The sequence below is a fragment of the Solea senegalensis genome, linkage group LG16, assembly GCF_019176455.1.
Source record: "Solea senegalensis isolate Sse05_10M linkage group LG16, IFAPA_SoseM_1, whole genome shotgun sequence".
In the NCBI taxonomy this organism is placed as follows: Eukaryota; Metazoa; Chordata; class Actinopteri; order Pleuronectiformes; family Soleidae; genus Solea; species Solea senegalensis.
This window is the reverse complement of record NC_058036.1, coordinates 5,052,743-5,077,486: the sequence shown is the minus strand read 5'-3', so window position 1 is coordinate 5,077,486 and position 24,744 is coordinate 5,052,743. Positions and strand designations below refer to the sequence as shown.

Genomic DNA, 24,744 nt, shown 5'->3' with positions numbered 1-24,744 from the left:
AACAACCACAACTCGCCACGCCCCCTTTAGTGTGCACAGACTGTTGGATTTACTCATGGGTGAATAAGAAAATAATAGTAATGTCATATAATATATACATCGACGATTTTACTGTGTAATACAGGTACAGAAAAAACTGTAAAATATTGTTTTGACATTTCATGTCGGACTAAGATATGTTTCATGTATTGTTTTTTTTTTTTTTAAGAAAACTACGGAAGAGGATTATGATTTTTTTGGAAACAAAATTAAAAAAAATTAAAAAGCCAGAATTGGGCCTAATCCTCCACCGTTGAAAACCCAACATTAAACACTTTTAAAATTAAATGAGACTTAAGCCTTTAATTTCCGTTTATTTTATTTTTAATGTACATTTCTCACTTTTACGGTCAGTCCTTACTATTTGTTTCCTTTCCTGTTGTTCTCTTTAAATGTTTTATTTTCATTAAAGCTGAATTAATTTTTTTTTATTATTGTAACAATAGCCTATGTAATTAATAATTTGATGTAGATTTAGTTCTTGAGGTCTGAACTGTAAAAGTAGGTTATGCCTTCATTCAAAAACAAAAGTCATGTGACCCACTGACTCTATACCTCATGCCCAGGAGGCATGAGGTATTTAGTCCTTCTATTAGGCCCTGAGCATGTGATCAAATAGTTCAGTGTAAACAAAAGTTGTCTCATAGATAAATGTAGTATTTTGGCATCTTTTAATTCTTTGACTTAAATATGAAAACAATGAAAACAAAGATTTGGCATATCAAACATAACCATTGCTAAATCTGGGAATGTTGGCGGCTTTGATTTACTAAAATAGTATTTACATTTTCTAAACATGGACAATACTTTCACACTCATTCAATGTAAATGTATATAATTTGCACTCAAACTAGTTCCAAAACAACAACTATTTGGACAGCACTTAAGTGAGACGATTTACTGCTGATTCTCGACCGCAAACACAGTGTACAGAAAAGAGTTTCACTTCCAGAATCAGTTTTATTAATCTATTGCATCATTCTTTAATTTATTTAAGTATTTCAAAACTTTGAGAGGTGAAAGCACACTAGTGTCACACATAAGGATGAAAGGGTGAAAACAAAACAAAAAAAAGTCTCAAAAGGTAAAGTCCAGTGAGGTGCATGAAAAACAAATCCACAAACGCAGCTGGTGAGGGCTGAGAAATGGTCCCAGGTGTCAATGTTTCTACTGCCTACACGATCAGTGGTGGTGGTAAATGCAGGGACGGTGGCAGAGTTTATGTCTCAGACACTGATCTTATTCCACATCCATCTCTCTTGTGCCAGGCTTTGTCTGCTGGCCTCCCTTTGCATCTCCCTTCCCATCTGCTTTCGGACCATTATGCGCTCCGATGTCTCGGTCATTGACTTCAGCTGGTTCCTCCACTGCGGGCTTAGGTCTGTTAATCACCGCGTTACATACGGCATCCAGTTCCTGGTGAGTGTTACGGGGGAAATGTAAGTACGCGAAAGATCTCATCATTTCTATTGAAACCCATTGATTGCAATCATTCACGTACCTGTATTTTGGCAATGACGTCTGCTACTCTAACCACAGGATCTTGAGTTATAGTGAGTTTGTTCTGTGCATTCATCTTGCTGTTCATCCAGCCCATGCTCTCGGTCACACACTTCTCCACAGAGCTAATTTCCTCTGCATTCAAATGGAGGTATCGCTCATCCTGTTAAGGGGGGGGGGGAGAATGATGACAACATACTAAGAACTGTCTAAAATAAAAACATATTTTCATTACAAGGCAGTATATTACAAAAAAAGTACTCACCTTCTGTCTATAGGAGTCTATAAACTTAATGTAGAGTTGCAGTTTCTTCCCCAGCTCCTCAAATGCCCTCGGCCTGTCCTCGTGCTCTCTGTGCCGATCTTGAATGGGTTGACCCAACCTCTGGAAACCAGTAGAGTTTTGATGACGGTTATTGTCACTTTAATAGACCCACAAGCAAACCTATGTTTTTGGCGTGAAAGTGTCCTTAGCCTCAGTATTTGTTCGAGCTTGTGTGCAAAATTTCATATGAAACTAAAAGTAACCTTGAGTGCATCGAGCTTCTCCTCATAGACGTGTTTGGGTTGGTCCTCCCCTTCCTCATACAGCCAGTTCTCTGTGTCCTCCAGCATCAGTGTCAACCGGTTACTGTCCTGTAATAAGGTGCCAAACACGGTACATTTATTCATCCTATATACTAGCACTGATTACATAAGGGTGACTCGTATAACTCGTATAACACTTACATCCTCCGTGATATACTTTTCATAGATCCCACAAAGTTTGTCGCGCAGGTCGTACACATATTCCTCCACGGCATTCTTAGCGTCGTTCAGCTCTTTCACCAGTTTGTCCTGTATAATCATCTGACGCTGTGAGAGGGAGGGGGAAAGGACACATGAACACAGAAAAGTCACGACGTCAGGGGTCAAAACAAAACACATGGTTACAATCACACCAGCGTACCAATCGCTAAACAGGTCATATAAGTAGAATTATCCATTTATTTATTTTAACTAATATGTGCCAAAATTAAAGTGAGAACTGTCATGAGATCACATTTTCATTCTGTTGCCTAAGATTTTTAGGCCAGTTACTATTCATGAAACAAAGTGTAGTGTAGAGCAAAATGCATTGTCCATTAAGTTAGTGGTCAGCATTTCGATTAGACCATGACTCAGCGTTTCCAAATACCAACAGAAGCACTTACTTCGTACTCCACAAAGTTGTTGAGAACGTCGCTGTCGAGCTGTCGAATGGTGCAGGCTGCGATGGGCAAATCAATACTTTTCACTTTGACTTTGGGCTTGCTCCCCCCGGCTGCTGGGTCCTGCTTTTCCCCAGAAGCACTGTCCTGTTCATCCAGAAAAGGCATGTACTGTCAACGCTGTCTGACAGACGCAGGGAATCACCGGACACTACTGTATTATGTTATTGTCAACTGACCTTACAGCCGGAGCTGTTTTCCTCACTCTGTTGATCCCCCTGGCTTTGGCCTTCCTGGTCCACCTGCATTTTGGTCTGAAAGACAACATATATTTAGCTCATTTTATGTAAACCAGGTTACTTGACTGTTGTAGTAAAAAGTATAAATTTGTGAATAATTAGATGTTAAAATGTGGAAGAGGATGATTGTCAGGGGTCGGACTGTCACAGCTGTGACAAATGTACCTGATCCTCTGCTCTGCCATCATTCTGCACCATCGGCTCACAGTCGATTTGCATGTCCTCTCCCTCTCCCTTCTGCTTCTCAATCAGAGACGCGCTCGACACGCTGAAGATGCCGTGGACGTTGACGCGCACTTTGACCTTGACTTTGGAACTGTCGCCGTCCGGTTGAGGAACCACATTATGTACTGAGAAACATCCTGGCGATGATGGAAAACCAAAATAAACAGATGTGATGACGGGACAACAGCATGTTCCCCACCAACAGACAGGCAGAGGGGCTGTTGATGGCAAATTACGAACTGAAACCCAACCTGAGCGTGCACACCCCTAACACACATATATATTCACACACACGAGCCATCTGTACTAAGTACACTAAGTACTGTCATGGATTTAGATCCCTGAGGGACTAAGCCACAACGGACCACCCAGAAAAACGCACACTTGCATAGGGTTAACTCTCAGGCTGATATTTGGAAGAATAAGAGGTCAGGGAAAGAGAAGAAAACACCACACATGCCAATTATCAGGAAACACAGTGGGCTTGGGAAGCACAAGACAGATATCATCATAATCAGTCACTAGCAGGTGTTTTTATCTTTCAAAAGGGCAGAAAAATAAGAAACCAGTACCAATCCTTTGATCAGGGTACGGGAGATTTGCAGGGCTGCTGTAGAAGGCTTCAAGGTCAAAGGGCTCCTTCTTGTGGAAGGTGATTACTTTGGAAAACGGAGCGATGTGGTTCTTACTGAACACCTCACACTCTCTGTAAGAAAAAAAAAACAACATAATGTGGCAAAAGAAAAAGCAAAGTCAGGCTGTGGAAGGTCCACATAATCAGCAAATACTGTATCTTCAAGCTGGCTGACCTAGTTTTTCTAAGTACAGGATTTATTACAGCATGAAAACACCTATGTCTTTACCCAAGTCCCTCCCCGTCCGTCGGTGACTTCCAGCGGAGAGTAATAGGAAAGGGAACCACATCGGTGATGGAGAACTCGCGCACCTTAAATGCTGGGGACAAAATTGCACACTGCACGCATGCAGTCAGCGCACACGTTACACAAATACACACGTATTTGTTACACTGCACTTGCAAAGAAGCGCTCATTAGCTGTTTGTGTCGAGGAGGAATCGTACCTGCAGGGCGCAGCCTCGCGCTACAGCTTCGTCTGCATTGAGCGTGGTGCTTATGTCTTTGCCAAAAAACTTGGCAATCCTCTCTTTGATGGCTGGCATTCGCGTCGCTCCTCCAACTACCTCTACTGCATATATGTCGTCTCGGCTCAGCTCTGCAACGCACAACACACGCCACAACATTCTTTAATTGCATATTCAGCCTGCCCCACACCAGAGGATAATGGGCCACATTTTGGATCGTCTAAATCTGTGTTTTCTCAGGATTAAAAACATCAAGAATTGGTCACAAAGTCCGTTGTGTCTGTGGTCTCCCACGTTTTTAAAATCATGTCAGATTTCAAAATCCTCTCGTGTGGAACGAGCTTTACTCATAAATTACAAATGTAAAGAAATCTGAGAAACGTACTTGATTGTTCAAGGACTGCTTTCAGTGGCATTTCTACCCTCATCAGGTATTGAGCGCATATGTCTTCAAAATGGGCCCTGTAGGTTACAAGTGAAGAAAATTAGCTGCAAAGTGACGACGCGGAAATTTAGAAGAGAACACTTTTCTTTGTACTTGTTCATCCTGCCGGAGACGTCGATGTCGTTCATGAGGCACTCTATGTTGAGCGGCAGGTCGGAGGAGTTGGCGCTCATGAGCTTCTTCAGCTTCTCGCACTCCTGCTGGAGCTGCAGCAGCGCTCTCGGCTTGTCCCTCACATTCAGCTTGTACTTGCCCTTAAACTCCTCGCAGAAGTAATCGACCAACGCCTCGTCAAAACAGCGCCCACCAAGGTAAGGGTCAAAGGCTGTGGCCAGGACCTGACAGACCAGACCAGATTACAGTTAAAGGTGGAGACAAAATGGATGGATTTAAGAGGGAAAATGTGGAGATGCTAACCTTGAGTTTGCCTTTGTTGAAGGCTGTGATTGAGACCTGGAGGGATGAATGTCCCATGTCCACAAACACCACATTTCTAGGACGTTCTTCCGGTGTAGGAAGGTCCTGTTTGTAGATCCCGTACGCCAAAGCCACTGTTCATTAAAGACAAACAAAAAGCATTAAAGTGCTAAAGTTTACGATTATGACACACTTCCTTTTTTTACGATTTAACCAAGAACACTGACCCGCAGTGGTATCATTGATTAGCCGCAAACAGTTCAGCCCCGCGATCTGAGTCGCATCAAACACCGAGCGTCTCTCCGCGTCGGTGAAGAAACTCGGTACCTATAACGCAGAGCACAAATCAGTGTTTCACTGAAGCCCCTTCGTTGAATAACGCTGACCCTCTTCCATCCTTTCGTCACTCACAGAGATGACACAGTCCACCACCGGCTTCTTCAGCGCGCTCTCGGACGTCTCCTTCAGCTTGGTGAGTAGCATCCCTGTGATCTGCTCCACGGTGAACACTTTGTCCTCATCCAGATAACGCACCTGAGAAATCGATCACGGTCAGAAACAGAAAGCAGCAAATACATAAACATGCTTCATGTTTGTGTGATACCTTAATCCCAGTGTTCCCATTGGCCAGTTTATGCAAGCTGTAAGGCAGTTTGGGTTTTTCCACTTGAACAAATGGGTCATCGAATGCTCTGCCATGGAACTTTTTGAATCCGTGGACTGTATTTTTGAAGTTTATTATAATCTGCGGGAGACAAAATACATTTTGTCGCTCTCATTCTCATTTCAATATGCAAGGTTGCTTTTATTACAGAAACGAGGCAAACTGCTTACTTGACTCTTTGCCGCATTTCCAATCATGCGGTTTTTGGAGGCCAGCGATACACAAGCCCTTGGTGGAAGACAAACACATGGGCAACATTAGGAAGGCTTACAACAGAAATAGTCCTGTAACAGAATGCAGTTTTCAAGCAGCACGAGTCTGAGGAAGAGGCACAAAAACTAGGGCAGTGACGTGGTTCAGTTCACCTCTCTGCTCCAAACATTCGCACAGGCTGCGAGGACACATTTCCCATGTCACAAAAATCATCCATCGTCTTGAGTGAGAAAATATCCCAATCAGAATCACACATTTCTCAGTAACGCAACATCGCGATAGGTAGATAGATCAACAATTAAACTAACAAATGAAGGCGTCCTAAAGTAAACAGCCCCTGCCAGTTTCACTCGTCGGGCGTCTTTACGTGTTAGACTTTATCCACTGAAATAAATAGAGAAATCCTGCACTTTTAACATTTCACATTGACCTTATATTGATTCGCAGAATCGTTGTATCGTGATATTATTGGTATCGCTGTCCATGTATCGCATTGTGAGATACCCTGTGATCCCCACCCGCTAATAGATAGATGTTTCTGTGCACTTAAATCTTACAATAAATACAACTGTTTACAACAGAAATGAAGCTGTTTACAGTGTAGTTTAAGCAAGTTTTATCCTATTATATTAATGTACTGATTGTGTTTTATCTTTATTATTATTTGACAATTGTGTGTAATGCAATTTAGCTTGTAGTTGTGATTATATATGCATTTATATGTTAGTGTGATATTTAATAATAAGTGTCGTTTAGTGTCATTTTAACGTGTTTGCTCATGTATATGTTATTATACTGTTTGTGTAAAAGCGAAACTAGACAAGAGTTGCAAACTAGCTATAAAGTCTGCGTACGGCAGAACGTCATTTGCATTAGCTGTATTGGAACTATGTTAACTGTGTTGTCCCTATTTAAATACAATTCTATTCTATTCTATTCTATTCTAATTACTTAAAAGAAAATGGCATTATTACATAATAATAACCACAGAGTGAGCCCTTTATATTTACTGGTTCTTTTACATGGAAGAGTGAGAGATACAGTTTTTAGCTGCAACGTGCAACTTCACCAATAGATGTCGCTAAAGTCTACGCACTGTACCTTCACAGAAACATCAACAATTAAAATTAAAACAACAGACAGTGAGCTATTGATCGTGTAATATTTGTGCTACGTTGCCTGAATTACACTTTGAGTCCAACTTTGACACGCAGGAGACATGTCAACTGAAAAGGTACATTTTGACCTACAGTGACCTGCTGCAGTGACGGTGAATAAAGCCGTAATTACAGGCCTCATCATCATCATCATCCCTGCGTAACAAACTCACAGACGGAACCACAAACACCGGTGCTGCTGGTGTGTCTGCCGGTGTTAATACTCACGGAGTGCATCTGTCACTGTATTCATTGGCAACGGTCTCGATGCCTCCGCTCCTGGCCACAGCGATGTAACAGTTTTGGAAACCCAGGTCAATGCCTACCACTGACATGACTGACTCGTTGAGCCGCTCGTTACTTCTCCTCCCCAAGTTCTTGCTCCGCGTCGACCGCACCTGACACCTACTGTATGAGGAGATATTTACACAAAGATGGCCGTGGACTCGGGGATGACACGTTAATTCTGTCTGTCTGTGTGTGTGTGTGTGTGTGTACGAGGCAGCGAGCTGAGAGTGCGCTGACTGACTGAATTACTAGCTGTTATGTAACTCGAGCTGTTTATAGCAAACTCATTCAGAGTAAATCCCCGGCAGCGGTGACGATGATGATGATGATGATGTCCGCCTCGAAGTTGCCCGAACGTCATCCAGCGGTTATGACAGACAGCGAGAGAGAGAGAGAGAGAGAGAGATGCTTCTTGGGCCCGCCCCCTCGAGTCTCTGATTGGCTCTCTCGCACACACTGGCCTTGCGTGATTGGTGCGGAAACGAATCAATACCAGAAGAATCTAGAACCCGCTGGAAAAGCAGCAGACCGTAGACTACGTCACGAACTGCACGAGCGTCACAGGTTGTACGTTCACTTTTGCCGTCAATTTACTCAAGAGACTATGGCAGCTGCTTTGTGAAATGACCAGTGAGGATATATGTTTATGTTTCATTTGTGTCTTGCAAGTCTTACAACATTTCAGATACTCACAGTGTCATATTCTAAGATCAAAAACTTCATAGCGAATGACATCACATTTTCCTTTAAGGTTTAGGCCAATTCCATTTAGATGAAATCCAGCAGCCTTACTTACTATTATATTATTTCATTATTTTATATATACTTTATGCAAACTGGATTATTTTGGTTCGATTATTGCAGCCTGGTATGTGCGAAAGATTAGCAGAAATATTTGTTTATATGCATTAGTTTTTTGGTTGTTTTTATTTTGCAATGTCATATTTCATCTCATGTTAACACACCAGAGCACAGAAGTGTGCTCATAAATAAAAAAATGAGGCTATCATTTTATTTTATTTCAAATTTTCTTTCTTTTGTTCAATATCAAACATTAATGCATGTTTTTCATAATTGCATAGAAAATTGTGATTGGAATGGGTTTCAATTAGCACATGTTTGTGCGTCAGTGTATTAGTGTGAGTATTTTAGTTAACTAAAAATATAAAATACATGAAAAGAAATTGAAAACATTCAAAATGCATAACTTGGCATTCATTTTTTTTACAATATGCATAAAAAAAAAGCCAAAAAACACAAAAATTGATCTAGGTGTGTTGAAGGGTATATGATAATAATTACAATAATATCTATTATATTATGAGAAGATGTGCATTAAGAATGATGAAGGATTAAGGAATGAGGAGATCTTTGCACTGCTCCTCATATTCACACAATGTATACTGAACCCCTGTATAAATTAAAATATTAAAATATAAAAAAGTAGTAGGTTACTGGTCTATCAGCTCTATCTTTATAGACCACAGCCACCACGTTTTCCTTGACATACAGGGCCAGTGCCGGACCAAACTTTATGGGGCCCAAAGCTGAATTCGATTTTTGCATCGTGGCCTTGCATTCACTGCTTATTATAGTATAGTATAGTATAGTATAGTATAGTATAGTATTAATGAAAGAAAGGCCCAATTATTATTATTTTGTTCACTCGTGTGTTGTTTAGATTGGATTACATTGTCATTTAAAAATTATAGTTACAACAATGAAAATACAATTGTTATGCATTTGACAAAATGTCTTGAAGATCATTTTCACATAATTAAATCTGGCCCTCTTATAAAACAGTTTGGACACCCCTGCTCTTGGCCCTTGGATGTACTTAGAGATCCTAACTTAAACACTTGCTTCCTTGCTGAGGAAACGAGGCGACTGGCTGATCCTACATGTTCGTCCTCAGCCTGAAGTTCAGGGCTTGACAGCAGAAACAGGAAGTGCTAGTAGTTGGACGAACAGAGCTAAACAGCCAGTTTCAGTCAGTTCGGTCACCTCGTCATTTAACTCCGTAGTCAGCATGGGGCTGTTCGGCAGAACACACGATAAACCACCAAAAGACCTGGTAAGTACCGACAGACAGCTGACGAGCGTGTCACCTTTGTCCGAAGTTAGAAAGAAAACAAGTGCCTTTAGCTAACCTTGCTAACATTAGCTCAGCTGTTGCTGCTTTTTACGAATCGATTAGCTGGCTAAATTGTAGATACATCAAATAGTATGACAGTCGTTGTACTACCCCTGCCGCGTGTAACGTGCCACGTTGGTCTCTACGCCTTATAAACCGATTTGTCTGTCGTACGTTAATGTGTTTACTGGGGGCGGGGGGGGGGGCTCGCTAGTTAGCATGAGCGCTAGCATACACAGGGTGTAAACAAACCCTGATTTTGTTCGCTCACGCTGACTCACCGGCCACTTTATTAGGTACATACAATACATTTACTAAAGGTGTGGCACCCGGTGTGGTCTTCTGTTGCTGTAGCCCATCTGCTTTAACCCTCATGCATCATTATTAATGGAAATGTTTGGACAAATTTGTCCTCTTGATGTGGCCATCTTTTTGGCTGTGTTAATGCACATGGAAGAACTTTTTCCATGGGCTCTCTCTTGACACATTTTTGGAATTTTGGAATTCATTTTTTTTTCTAATTAGTTCCAATAGAGCACTAGTAATTGACAAAAATATACACTTCAAAAACTGTCATAAAAACATTACTGATTAATATTTTTTTCTTATACAACTTCAGCACTGCTCAAATCTACCAAACATTCAGCCATTTTGGGGATTTTAACCATTTAAATGCCAGTTTGATTTCTTGATGTCACTGTTGTTATACATGAAAAAAACAACACACAAAACATTTGTAGTGTTATTTTCCATTACAAATGTTGTACAAATGTTGTACAAATGTAGGATTCTTTTAAAAATCAATGTTATTAAGTTCTTGTCTTTGATGACTTAATAGGTTGTTAATTTCTGATCCCAATGATGCATCAAAGTCAATATTAATGGATAGTCTTTGATGGCTAGACTTTGACACATCCAAGACTGAAAAAATCCCCCAGCCACCCAACATGTGTTGTTCTATGGAAAGTAACGCTACTTAAAATCCTCAAAATTATTGAATGTTTGGTAGTTTTAAACAGGGCTGAATTTGTGAGATTTGAGCAGAAAAAAAATCTTTTTTTTGCAAGTGGACATTTTTGTCATTTTGCCTAATGACGTAAAATAAATTGATGCCTGAGGGTTAAGGTCTGAAATGTAATAATTATATCTCTGTCATATGGAGCAAAGAAACCATAAAATATCCACACCGAAGAAGGTGAAAAATCTGATAATTTGTTTTAATTACACAAGAAATCACTTAAATGGATTGTGTTTATTACATTTAAATAAATGGTTGATTCATTTAACAATAGATTAGTTGTCGCAGCCCTGAACTCTAGAGATACTCAGATGAGTCTGTCTGGTACCAGCATCTATGATACGTTTCCATTCAGATTCTCTGGTTGAACTTCTTAGCTCTTAGTCCTGACCATGGTGACATGTGTAAATGCATTGAGTTGTTGCCAGCCATGTGATTTGCTGAATAAATATTTATAACGTGGCTATCGGGGTGGACAGTACACATTTTCACTGGTAAGGTCGCATCTACACAATACTGGAATAACATGGTGTGTCACTGCAGGTCCAAGAGTGGTCTTCGAAAATCAGGAAGGAAACAAGAGTGATTGACAGACAGATTCGAGGTAAGATACCATTGTCAGCATCCGACCACAACACAAAGCAACTTAAAATAGATAAAAACAGTGTCAATTAACTATTCGAAGTTGGAATTGGCTTAAGGTGAGAAGAAGATGGGCACTTTCTTCTCCTATTTGACCAGACAACTGCTCAATTATTGTATTTTGCTTCTAGAAGAAAGGCATTACACTGATAACGGCAACCCTCTTTGTTTCAGATATTCAAAGGGAAGAGGAAAAAGTTAAACGATCCATCAAAGATGCAGCTAAAAAGGGCCAGAAAGATGTGTGTGTTATCCTTGCCAAGGAGATGATTCAGTCAAAACGAGCCATCACAAAACTCTACGCTTCCAAAGCACACATGAACTCTGTGCTGCTCAGTATGAGGAATCAGCTTGGTGAGTTTTGGAGAGTACAGTAGCCAAGTAATTAGATAGGAGAATATTTTAATGTCATCAGCAATGAAGGAAATGTGTTTGCGTGTCAGTGATGGAGACGTACTTGTGCATTTCTAGCTGTACTGCGTGTAGCTGGGGCTCTGGAGAAGAGCACAGAGGTCATGAAAGCCATGCAGAACCTTGTCAAAGTCCCCGAAATCCAGGCCACGATGAGAGAACTGTCAAAGGAGATGATGAAGGTCCGCAGCAGCATCCAACATAAATAGATCCTATTCACACTCCAATTACTCCAAGAAATGTAACTCCACCTTTGTATTTCAGGCTGGCATCATTGAAGAAATGCTGGAAGACACGTTTGAGAGCATGGAAGACGGAGAAGAGATGGAGGAAGCAGCAGAGGCCGAAGTTGACAAGATCCTCTTTGAGATCACAGCAGGTAAAAGATTTGTCAAGGATCATCACATCTTTGTTTTAAAAATAAGGTTTTGGTATCTAAATTATTTAAGTGTTTGAATCTGAACCGCAGGTTACATGATGCTATAAATTAGTAATGCTCTGTCTTGACTGTGTCTGCTTTGTCAGGAGCTCTTGGCAAAGCACCAAGCAAAGTCAACGATGCCCTGCCTGAAGTGGAGCCTGCTGGAGCCACCGCAGCCTCAGATGAGGAGTCAGAGGAGGACATTGAAGAGATGCAGTCCAGATTGGCAGCTCTGAGGAGCTAAGGTGATCTGCTGTATTAATGTCAGATTGGTCACTCCATTAATGACGCAGTTAGAATTTCGGTGCAGGGTTTACACAGCTGTGCGTCTTCTGTGCTACAGACTACACTTATTTCATGTCATCATTTTGGATTAACTTTCATCTTTGAAAGTTTTGTTTTTTTTAAAAACATCATTTAGTCTCCTCAGCCAGAGGAAAAGGTGTTTTTGCTTTTTTCTTTCATCATCAGGGTGTAATCATTTGTTAAGTCTTTACTACCCAAAGTCAAATGGAAGGTTTAAGAAAGTGTACATAATGTAAAGTATGAAAAGCCTGCTGTGCCTACAGTGCTTCATCATATTCTTCTCCTGTCCTTAATGATGGAATGGTAATGGAGATACTTGGGTAATAATGATCCAAACAAATAATTGAAAAGCGGCTGTTGGTATTCACACACTGCACAGAGTAAATTATTATTCAGCAGTAGTTTCAATCCCGCAGTACAGCTGTTGGGTTTACCAGTGCTTGGCCTGTCTCATTTGAAACACTAAAGGAGATCGGTGCACATATCTTTTGATTGTTTATTTTCTGTACAGTCAAAATGTGTCTATTCTGTATTTGTTCAAACACAAGAAATACACAGATAAATGCACACGTACTGCCCTAACCCGTTCTTTGCTTTAACATTATTGAGTTCCTTCTCAGTGGGAAGATGCTGATGCAGAGGAAATGAAGACTTAGTGCCGAAGTGTATGTATCATGGAAGCGTCGTGTGTATACTTTATGTGAAAATGGGGGAGGAATAACAGAATAAACTTCTAAGAAAAGAATTTGCCAAAAAGAACACTGGTTTCTGCTCTCAGTATTCACCGCACTAACTCGCTCCACATTTTGTCATTACGTAAACATTAAATATTTGAGCTTTTTGGGAAATGGGAACTCAGCAAATCAGCAACTGCACCGCGTTGATAATCTAATGACATCTGTCAGGTAGATTAAACCATTTGCTCAGCAGAACTTAATTCAAAAGAGTAAGTAACTGAGGTGGCATCTTTTCATTATCCCAGAGTACCAATCTCGACTACAAGAATCATGGAAAACAAAAACAACAAGTAAATGAATGCAAGTGTGTGGGTCAAATCTAACATTCCCAAGCTCAATGTAAATGATGTGATTGGCCCAAACAAGCAAACTTCAGGAAACCCTTCCCTGTGCTTTACATTTGACAAAAGGATTCGATTTCCACTGGCCAGAGCCCAACCCTGCCCCAGCAGCCTTTGTTGTTCTGTAACAAAACCTTGCCCCTGTTTTCATGCTTTGGTATGTAGGCCAGAGGCTGGCACAGAAAAGGTACTGTTGCTGCTGTGGTGCAGGTGTACACAAGTAGAGCTGACCAGAAGCTGAGAATTTATAATGCCAGATTTCTCTTCACACCCTGGAGTGAGTTCAAGTTTTCCCAAATGAGTGACTTATCTCAGCGGATGACTTGAATTCACTCATGTAAATGTAGTGTTTATATTGAAGTCTTGCCCAAAATTAGCTGGGTTACTGCAGTTCCTGCAGTACATTATAAGTCACCAAATAAAAGTTAAGTTAAAGTTTTTCTTACACGCTGCACGAAACAAAGTAAAACCTTTTTAATAATAATCAAAATAGCTTCCAGGGCTGTATGTCACTGTTTTGCTACTCAATAAATTTGGGGCCAGTCGGACTCCTCCCTGATGGATAACAAGGTTGTTAAGGAAATCTAAAAACTAAAATTGTATATGAAGTGTATTTATTTTTTCTCTGCCTGCAATTTTAAAGGTTTTATTTGAGACGGCCTTTCATTCATTCATTCATAAGAAAAAGGTTTTTAATTTGTTTTTGTTTACAATTATGCAAGTTAAACACGGCATTTGTAGAGTTGGTTCATCTAAGTGAATCAAACCTCTCGTCTTTTATTGGGTTTTTAATGTTTTTCCCCAGATTAAGCTCCTGAGACTCCTGACTCACAAGCAATGTGATGTGTCTCATGAGATTTATTTATTATGTATGTTGTTATTTTCATGTCTTTAGTCTGTTGGCTGTTTGATTTTTACCTGGCACAGTAACGGCATCCAACAGCAGTATATTTAATACTATTGTTATATTTGCTTCAGCAATGGTTATTCATTTGTCCTAATATGTTTTTAAAATGGCATCTTTTGCTGGGTTTTTAATGACCCAATACTTCTTATGATGACCTTTTTGCATCTTGCACATGGAAAATGTACAAAAACATAAACTAAGATAAGTCAAGTTAAGATCAGATAGTCCTTTATTTGTACCGCAGTGGGGAAATTTACATTGTCACAGCAGCAAAGACAGTAAAGACAAAAAATAATAAACGTGCATTTCCAAGAAAGTACAATATAAAGATATTAACGATAGGGGAGACCAGGGACAGTTGTAACAGGGGACTGTTGTAACACCTTGAATTCCTCTAATCAGAAACAACTTAAGAGTGATGACACTCACTTTGCGCATGCTCAGTGAGTTCCTGCTAAAAAAAAGAGCCACATTTGAAACTTCCTGACGGTGTTCTCTAGAAAAGCTTGTTTTTGAGGTAAAAAAAAATACTTTCCTGTCTGGTGTACTTTTATGGATGCTGTTTTAAGATCAAATGTCTATGAATTCAAACAAGTTTTGTTAGAAAAAAAATATTATTAGCTAAAAATAGAAATGGCTAACAAGTGTCAAACTAGCAGTCAAGCTAGCTCACGTGACATGAAAACGTGGTTGGTGATACAACCGTCACAGTATCAACTGTGTATAATTAAACATGTTTAATTATATGTATAATTTATGTATAATTTATTGATTGTTTTTTACTTGATGTTAGGTGACCTTGAGTGCCATGAAAGGCTCCATCAAATAAAATGTATTGTTATTATTATTATTATTGCAAAAGGTGTTACAACTGTCCCTGGTCTCTCGTGCAATTCTAAAAAGTTAAAATAAGAATGTACATTATAAACGGCTTGCTATATACAGTATAAACAAGGATTGAACGTCGCACACTACAACGCTAAAACTAAACTTGAACAGTAGTGCAACACTGCCATCTAGAGGCGACAGACCGTAGTGCTCCGCTCGTCACGTTGCTGTTTGCCTGCTGTTGCTGTTGCGTCCGGACGCAGCCGTCGCCTGGACGCTCCTGCTCCTGTCATCTGGAGGAAACTCCTCCCCGCAGACAGCGCGTCCTGTCGCCTCTCCAGCGCAATGGTCTCCTGGATAATCTCTAGACTTGTGGTGTAAGTGGAATTCCTTTAATTATCATTATTATTATTATGTGTTGTTGTTGTTGTTGTTGTCATTTATGTGCATGTGTTCGGTGGAATAATGGTGAACGGTGGTGCTGGTTGATGCAGGTGCTCGACGCGCTCGGGCACAAGAAGCTGTGCGCTTTTATACAAGCCCCCCTCCCTGGATTTGGTGTAATGTGTGAGCCGCAGACGCAGGCGTCAGCCTCAGATGTCTTATTAATCTTTGACTCCACAACAGTGTGGATTCTTCGGGATTGTACTTTGCCGTTTACAAAGCACGAACGCTGAGCTGGGCCTGTGCAGCTTACACTAACAGCCAGCAGCAGCCTGGCACTCTGTGTGTTTATCAAGTCGCCTTTCCATATGACAGACAAAGGGCTGACGTGTTTTGGCTGAAAAATCCACGATCACGCATGAGGTGATGACAATATGAGTCAGCTCCAGAAATCAGAGGCGGTTTTTTTTATCTTTCAGAGAGGCTTAAATGTCACTGAGTGTCGAGGTGTCTGAACAACAGGAGCGGTCTGTTGATGTCCCAGATTGAAAAGGGGAAAAAAACAATAGGGATGGGTCAGCCTAGTCGGGTTACAAAGCAGGGACTTATTCATGTATTAATGCGTCCACAAATCTAAATGCAATTTGAACAATAACACTGCATTAATCAGAGTAGGTGACGGCTATTTTTAACCCTCCACAAAGTATGAATCAGCGCCATCGGGCTGAAGTGAACCAGCAGCAGGCCCAACCTCAAAATAGTGAGGCAAATACATTTAGATGACTGGATCTAGTTACATAAATCGTATCCTTTCTGAGCTCCAGATGATTTAACACGTGTTTTGTTGTTTTAATATTGGTTCATTTTAAGTGCAGTCTTTAAGATAAGGGGTGGCTCGCAGCTGATGTGGGTTTATCTTAAGTGTCCTCGTCTTTTCTGAACTCTTGGAGTGAGTGTGCACGGTGAGCTGGTCAGGCCTGAGCTGTGCAACATGATGTGGCTTCTGTAACACGATCGGGTCACACGCTCAGCTGTTGCTCGGCTGTGGCACTTCTGTGAGGACACAGGTGTGTGTCAACACAGGAATAGAAATGTGCAGATCGGGGGAGAAAACACACGTGTAGTCACGTGGGTTGAATTGGATTGGGTTGGAATGACTGTGGCCTTCGACCTGGATCTGACCGACCTTCTCTGGGTGTTTCGACCCTCAACTGTGACACCCTCCAGTTGGCAGGTCAGCAGTGGTGGCCATCAGTCCCGGGCCTCCAGAACCCGCTCGTCCCTTTTATGCCATATAGCCACCAAGAGGCTCTTTCTGCTGCCTTATGCTCGTCGCCTGATATCCCAAGTGTAGTAAGCACCGTCCACACAGACTACTCTGGGAGCCCTCTACACCCCACCTCAACTGGATACAGCCATGACGAGGTCTCGGTATCTAAGGCTCTTCCTCTCATGGGTCTCGCCACAGCCTCCTTCCCATGTGCAGCAGATGATTCACAGTCATGATTTATAACACTTGAAACTGTCTCAGGGCAAGAAGGTTGCTGGTTCGTGTCCCTCTTCTCCAGTTTCCTCCCACAGTCCAAAAACCTGCAGATTCTGGTCTATGTCACCTGGCACCAGTGCCCCCTCCCATGACTCTCATGTGGAGGATAAAGCGGTAGAAGATGGATGAATGAATGCTCATTTTAACTTTCTGCTGAACGTCAGGAGATTGACGGGTATCGTTTTGTCTTCTAGACTCGTCTTTGGTACACTATACCCTGCTTACTCATCTTATAAAGCTGTGAAATCGAAAGATGTGAAAGAATACGTGAGTATATTATTATTATACGTATATTTCTTCTGTAAATTTGCTACATGTGTCGCCGTGTGTTGGTCCTGTTAACAATCTTTCCCTGTCGCAGGTGAAATGGATGATGTACTGGATAATATTTGCCCTCTTCACAACTGTGGAAGTGTTCACAGATATGTTTCTTTGTTGGTAAGTGACCTTTACCACAGTTCACCTGCTGACTTTTATGGTTTTGTCACATAATACATTTTTAAGACATGTGGATCCGTTGCAGGCTTCCTTTCTACTATGAGCTGAAGATAGCTTTCGTGGTGTGGCTGTTGTCCCCTTACACTAAAGGCTCCAGTGTGCTCTACAGGAAGTTTGTTCATCCCACACTTTCCTCAAAAGAAAAGGTGAAACCCCTTCCTTTTTTTGTTGTAAATCAAGGAAAGGCTTAAGGGGAAAATATTCAACCTGGGCTAAGTTAAGTCTGCATGTGACTAATTGAATTTTTCTTTGCTTTGCTACAGTCCAGGGAACAGGGAACAACAGTGCTTTTGTGCTGATTCACTTCTCTACTCACATTTTGACCCTAAAAATTTTGACATTTTGACCCTAAAAAAAGTGTATATTATGCAATCAATCGATTCAAAATGCATTTGTCAACACGGCGGGCACACCAGAATACCTCCATTACTGCGAGAGGAAATATGCTCATGTGATTGTTTGCCCCCGTTTCAGGACATTGACGACTACATCTGTCAAGCCAAGGACAAAAGCTACGACACGCTGGTTCACTATGGGAGGAGAGGGCTGAATGTAGCGGCCACAGCTGCAGTCATGGCGGCATCAAAGGTATCGCAGACTCAGGACATTTGTTTCAGTCACCTTCTGTAGAGGGTCTTATAGAGGGTAAATAATGCCGCTCTTCCACGACACGGTCCTGCCTTCGCCCAGCTCAACTCTACATGACTATAATACCTCCTCAAAGTAGGCGGAGTCATCACCGCACGGCTGCATGAAATTATGTCATGCATAGTATCGTCTCAGCTCGCTTGGAACCTCACCAGAGCAGGTACTGTCGCTAATGGAAAAGCAAAATAACCGTGCTGTGCCGATGTGAGCCGAGTCGCGCCGGGACCGTGTTGTGGAAAAGTGGCATAATTAAAGAGTTTTAAGCCTGTAATTCTGTTTACTTCCTATACGATGTTGGATATTGGATATATAGTGAATGTAAATGTAAATGTTGACATTTAAATAAAAATGTGTGTGTTTTTTTTGTCCGCGTCTCAGGGCCAAGGAGTGCTTTCAGACAGACTGAGGAGTTTCAGCATGCAGGATCTGTCTTCCTTCCAGTCTGACACGGACAACGGCGACTCTGGCACGACACAGCCCGCAGCAGGAGCAGCAGGAGCAGCAGGAGCAGGAGCAGGACAGCATCGAACCAGATCTATGATGCGCAGCAAGTCAGAAAGCTACAACAAAGGTAAGGAGACTGAGCTGCTCCCATCACAAGAGCATACATAGACTAGACTTGTTTCATACATGAGACATTAACCTGACCCCCTCCCCCCCATCTATGAAAGCCATGTTTTATTGCGTTTATCATCTGATTAAAAGTGGAACACCGCCATGAGATGGATTATTGTTCCATAAGATCTGTTTTGTCTCGCCTGATGAAGGCTTAAGGCCAAAACATATCAGCATGTTTATTTTTAAAAGGTCAAACGACACAGAACATTTTGAACACGCTTAACAACGCCAAGGCCAGAAAAATAAATGACCGTTGGTATTATCATCTCTCAAAGCACAACCGTAATGGCTGCCAGAGCTTTTTAAACTTTTGCTCTGAGCCTTCATGAAAGTCATTTTAAAGACTTTTATTTTGTTGCCATGTTTCCGTCCATCCTATTTTTCAGTCTCTTTCCTACCAGAAAGCACCTGTACACAGAGCATGCGTCGCGGCGCAGTGAGTTGGTACAGACACGTCATTCTCACTTAGATTACTTAGTTGCATAATCCTGAAAGCTTTTCATGGAAATAGCGATCAATCATTGCCCACTGTTCTTTAAAAACCAACAAGCTAATGTGGTTTTATTACAACGTGTGCGGCGGTTGAGAACAATGTGAGATTCGTGTCACAGTGAGTTGATTTCAAAACAGTCGACCACTCAGTGTCGCTATCTTGTAAGAGCAGCGTCCGTTTGTTTTGCGTCAGACCAGATGATCATGTATACATCTGTCTTCCTGCTCATGCTTGTGTCAGCCGACATACCTATATTGTTCAGTACCTCTTGGTTCCCGAGTGGCCTCCTAACCTTATCCCCTGCTTTCCTGTTTGGAGACGACGAGGCCTCTAACTAACCATCCTGTGATAAAACTCACATGTTGCTGCGGGGACATGTTCCTCCTTTTACATCACGTGGACACAATTGTTGTTTGTCTCAGATAGATGATGATTGTATACTTTATATATATATATATATATATATATATATATATATATATATATATATATATGTGTATACTGTATATACAGTATATATGTGTGTATTTAAAGCTCAGTTAATCTGGAGATTACTTGCTGAATACAATGAATTCCATGTTTTAGTCTATCGTGTAATGCTTCCACACTTGGGTGTACAATATAGAAAAATATTGACAATAAAACTAGAAAAAGGTAAAATAGGTTAAAATAGAATGCACATTATAGATCTGTGGCTATTACCATCCAGCCTTTTGTTTCCTTTTGTAAAAAAGTAATCATTTCATTATTAAAGGGAGCTTCATAACATGAAAAAAAAAAAAAAATGTGTGCATTTTCTGGGGACTATTTTCAGATGTAGATTAATCAAGTGGCAACTGGTTGAAACATGATTCATGGGAACATGAACGCCCCCCTTACGAAGCCTCCAGAGTCAGGAGTGGGCCGCTGGAGTCATGTTGATGTTTAGAAACCCCTGAAGTTCAGAGGAGTGGCCTGCAGCCAGGCTCCCATTGTTATTGGATGACATCGCCTGTCAATCACACTGCTGTCCAGCCCACTCATATGTCCTTTCATTCTTTTGAGCATTCTATAATAAATAAATAAAGTGAGACATTTTCCCATAGACTTCCATTCAGTTTGGGGTTGTAGTTTTTTTTGCAGCCCCCTGGTGGCTATTCAGTGTCCTGTCACTTCCTGTCTGACTTTATTGGGGAAACGGGAAGACTGCCCATTTTTTTTCAATATAAAGTCTATGAGATTAATACAGTGTTGGACCTTAGACCTTATATAAAAGTGTTTCTAGTCTTCTGGAGGGCGACTCTGCAGATTTCAACAACATAATTGTTTAATTTAATGTCAGTGTTATAAACGTAGTTCCTGTTTAGAGGAAAATGGTCAATAAAGCACAGTGTGATTGACAGCTGGTATGATACAATGGCATGGCGTCAGCTTAAACATGGGTTCAGAGTTCAGATTCTTTGACCGGTGACCTCTTGTGTGGCCAGTTTTATCACAGTGAAGGAATGCTGCTCTTTGGTGTTTTGTCCATATTTAAACAAATAATCTGCTTTTTAACACATATTATGCGTTGGCTTTCTGCTGTTGCAATGCATTACATATAAAATGTATAAAATATATCGTGACTTGATATTTGGCCTCTTGCTTTAAACTTTCCTAATCCTCACTGACCAAAAGCTGCTGCTCTACCACAGCGATCAATTAAACAAAATCATCAGGATTGATTGTGCAGGCTGCTCATCCCTTCCACCGACCCTTTTCTCTCATGGTGCAGGACAGGATTTTGACATAGCTGAGTTTGAGGTGTTGGGGTTAGACCAGTGGGACTCCAAGGAGTCGCTGTCCCAGACCATTTCAGCCCCCGAGTCCGCACCAATTACGCCCTCTCTGACACCGCAGCCGAGCCCGCCGTCCGCGCCCTCTCCACCTCCCACTCCGCCGGTGACGGAGCGGTCCGGGGGGGCGGGGAAAGAGGGGCGGGCCACCATGAGCTCACCACAGCTCAGGCTGATTAAGAGGAAAGCTCCTGAGGTACACCGCCCTCTGCAGAGTGGCTGCACAGCTGCTGCCTTGATTCTAACTGGCCCCGCCCCCTGAGAGTGACGCATTTACGCACTGATTCTTTCATTCTTACGGCTGTGTGGCTAAATACATCCTCATGGACCGGCACTCGTGCAGATACGTCTGTGTGCTCACAGGGGGTATTTTCTGCACTCATGGAGCCGACTCACGCACTAACCGTGGTGGAGTTTTGTGTTTACGTGTGATTTTTGTAACGACTCACTTCTGACTCTACTGTCTTTTCTGACACGCACTGCTCATAACTTTTGAGGGTTTTGTTTGTGCTAAGTCACACCGTCAGTTCAACACATGCTTGAGCAACTGCATCCACAAACTCAAAACAACAACGCTTTTGCTCAGCACTGCACATGAATATTAATACATCCTTTGTGGCCTGAGGCTGAGCACTACAGCCAGGCTGTGGCAATCTGAAAGTATTGAGACATGTGTGGACAGACCCAGATTACACACTACTCAGTTTATGGACTACTTTATCCCATCACTAAATATTTACATATTTACAGTTCTTAATGTTCTCAGTATAACGTGACCGTTTCCATTACTGTCTTGGACTAAACTGCTGTTCTTCATCCTTATGTTTATTTAAAATCTGTATTTTGTATATTCTTTTTAAACTGATTTATGTGTTTAACTCTGCTTAGACTCTTCCCCCTGAGATTGAACCACACATTAGTTTTCCTCTTCAGTGATATCTGAAAACAATGTCTTTAATTCATTTGGAAGCAAATTATTTCTCGCTTTGAATATTATTTGTTTTAATCGGACATTTCTAGAGCTCATTGTGTTTGTTAACGGGAAATTGAATCACAGAATATTAATAACGTGTGCACACTTATTAGCTGACATCTCTCTTTCTCTCTGCCTTTCCTCCTCCCTCCCAGCCTCCTCTTAGGCCTCTCACGAGATCCAGGAGCGCTCTCTCTTCGAACAATGAAGCCATGTGAAACTGTCCTCAAACATAATCCAGCTGCCTTTGCTGCAAGAAGTAAAAAAAAGAAAAAAGAAAATACTGAATGGCCAAAAGCTACATGACTGAAGCAGCCTTGCTTTGGAATAAGGTATTACCAAAGTGACCTACGATGCCCCCTTCTCTCTCTCTATAGTAAACTGTATAGCGCGTGGCTCATGATAGAAGTCCATGAGGTTTTTGTGAGTGAATGAGCTCCATGCCGATAGACACTTTAAGTTTGTGGCTTACTGAATATGTATTTATGTACAGTTTGTGTGAACGTCGTTTCTCTGATTTGATCTTTTTTTTTTTATATATAATTCTATATATATATCAGGTTTGGGCCGGACAACTGCATGTGTCTCCCCGCTCATTGTTAGTCCACTGTTTGTCGAACAGAATGTGCTGTCACTGAGTCCTGCAGCTGGTGTTTGAGAATCACGTGGTCACGAGCCAAGGATCAAGAAATATTTTTCTTTCTTTTTTTTTTTTATTAGTAATATTACTTTCGGGGATGTTCTGCTGTAGCTGCATCTGGAGATCCGACAATTCTGCACTGAATCATTAAGAAATGAAGCCAATTTAGCCCAAAACAACAACAACAACAACAAAACAATTTAGTTAACCTCAATTTTAAAGCCTTACAGAAAAAGACTTCATGTCCTTGTTCTCATCCAAACAATCATGTTTGCACTGTGTTCAGAATATAAATTACTGGCTGATTAGCAATTTTAGCGTTATTATTATTATTTATTTCCTGTGGTGAATAAACATTTGTGTCATAGGTTATTTGCATAAGATAAGTGAACTTTATTTCTTGAGCAACAACCAAGGTGCTTTACAGATTTAAAGGCACAGCAACATAAAAGGTATAAAACATAAAATCAACGAAAAAAATACAAGTAAAACAGTAAAATAGTGAGATATTAAAATAGCAAAATTGTAAAAAACTACATACATGACTATATTTATCCTGAAGTGAAGGCTTAGGAGAGGTGGTGGGTCTTTGAAAGGGATTTCAAATGTTCAATGTGGGGGCAGATTTGATATCCAGATGTTTTCTGAGTGACGCCAAATGTTCCTGACAATCTTCTGGTCAGTTTCTTTTAAAGAAACACCTCGTCATTTGTTTTAAAGTAAAATAGGAACCTGTCCCTTTATGCTGTAGCAAAAAAATAAATGTGGGTTTGAAAAGAATCTATATTTACTTTATGTAATCATGGTCAGGTTTTTGTTTATTTCTATGGTTGCAATCACTGTGCAAAGTTCTGTTCACTGAGCGACGCTAAACCCAATGATCCTCTGGCTGCAGCAGGTTTACGAGCTTACATTGACGTTAATGTTGTATGATTCTGTTTTCATCTTGTACTTAATTACACTGAGCCCACGCCACAGACGCACTCGACACAAACTATAACTGTATCTGTTGTAAATGGTTTCAGTGGATTTGTGCGGTAGACTTTCCCATCCTTGTGTCTGTGTCATTTCAGGTGTGTTGAAGTTTGAAACAAAAAGCTTCTCAGGTACAGCCGTTCTGTTTACACGCCATACACTCTGTCGCCGCCGCCGTCGTCGTAGATGCACTATGTCTTTCTTTCTTTTTTTTGGACGGATAAAAGGAGAGGAAAAAAATGAAACATAACTGTATTTCAGCTTTTGTAGTATCCGTGTTAGTGTTGGAGATGATTTTCTTCCATTAAAACTCATGCAGAGTCAAACTGAAATATAAGGTAATTATGAGATTTGTACACGAAGCTCATCGTTGCATGTCTGTTCATTTGTATGAAAATTGAATTTCTTCAGTGTAAATCTGTTTGGCAAAAACATTTGCACAATCATCTTTGCCATTTTCAACAGGAAGAAAAGTGAAATGACAAAGTTGGCGACTCATACTTGCAAAAAAAAAAAAAGTCTTATCCACTCTGACTTCAATCATGAAGTGACACCTTAACTTAACTAAGTTTTCCTCAGCGGTTTTGTTCTGGCAGGCCAGAATGTCATTATATATGACTTATATTTAAACGTGACTGCGACATATAAACTAACAATGGCAGTGATGTGTGTGTGTGTTAAAGACAATGTATCCAAAACTGTTCACGATCAAATGTTTGTGGACGATGCCATTTTTTTTTTCTTGAATAAAAAACATGTTAAAAGAGAAAGAAAACTCCACATGTATCCCAAATAAAAGATGGTAATTTAAAAAACAAAACAAAAAACTGTATACGAAAGGACAGAAGTAGCAAGTTGTTGTTTTTTGTCAG

General features: G+C 40.9%; 3 protein-coding genes across 6 annotated transcripts; 2 read left to right on the top strand and 1 right to left on the bottom strand.

The window, feature by feature from the left end:
* Nucleotides 1–540: 540 nt before the first annotated feature.
* hspa4l (heat shock protein 4 like) lies at nt 541–7,912 on the bottom strand. Its single transcript, XM_044047985.1, has 19 exons — nt 7,479–7,912; nt 6,051–6,108; nt 5,821–5,961; nt 5,628–5,750; nt 5,444–5,543; nt 5,217–5,350; nt 4,893–5,137; nt 4,740–4,816; nt 4,334–4,485; nt 4,117–4,226; nt 3,826–3,959; nt 3,194–3,390; nt 2,969–3,043; nt 2,733–2,876; nt 2,269–2,394; nt 2,068–2,175; nt 1,805–1,924; nt 1,541–1,702; nt 541–1,455 (listed from the first exon to the last, which is right to left on the bottom strand). The coding sequence occupies exons 1-19, from the start codon at nt 7,583–7,585 to the stop codon at nt 1,279–1,281; spliced, it is 2,490 nt and encodes an 829-aa protein (XP_043903920.1). The 5' UTR covers nt 7,586–7,912; the 3' UTR covers nt 541–1,278.
* A 1,545-nt stretch (nt 7,913–9,457) lies between these two features.
* On the top strand, nt 9,458–13,052 carry chmp3 (charged multivesicular body protein 3). Its single transcript, XM_044047263.1, has 6 exons — nt 9,458–9,612; nt 11,234–11,294; nt 11,507–11,686; nt 11,804–11,925; nt 12,008–12,122; nt 12,269–13,052. The coding sequence occupies exons 1-6, from the start codon at nt 9,568–9,570 to the stop codon at nt 12,406–12,408; spliced, it is 663 nt and encodes a 220-aa protein (XP_043903198.1). The 5' UTR covers nt 9,458–9,567; the 3' UTR covers nt 12,409–13,052.
* Nucleotides 13,053–14,753: 1,701 nt separating this feature from the next.
* reep1 (receptor accessory protein 1) lies at nt 14,754–24,687 on the top strand. 4 transcript variants are annotated; one of them, XM_044047259.1, is made up of 8 exons: nt 14,754–14,972; nt 15,547–15,660; nt 17,408–17,480; nt 17,575–17,651; nt 17,737–17,857; nt 18,186–18,299; nt 18,738–18,930; nt 21,224–22,406. In XM_044047259.1, exons 2-8 carry the CDS (start codon nt 15,629–15,631, stop codon nt 21,544–21,546), a joined length of 933 nt encoding a protein of 310 aa, XP_043903194.1. In that variant the 5' UTR covers nt 14,754–14,972; nt 15,547–15,628; the 3' UTR covers nt 21,547–22,406. The 4 variants fall into 4 exon arrangements, with proteins under 4 accessions (XP_043903194.1, XP_043903193.1, XP_043903196.1 ...); XM_044047258.1 differs by having other exon boundaries at nt 15,455–15,660; XM_044047261.1 differs by adding an exon at nt 22,413–24,687 and having other exon boundaries at nt 14,756–15,660; nt 21,224–21,480.
* Nucleotides 24,688–24,744: the final 57 nt, after the last annotated feature.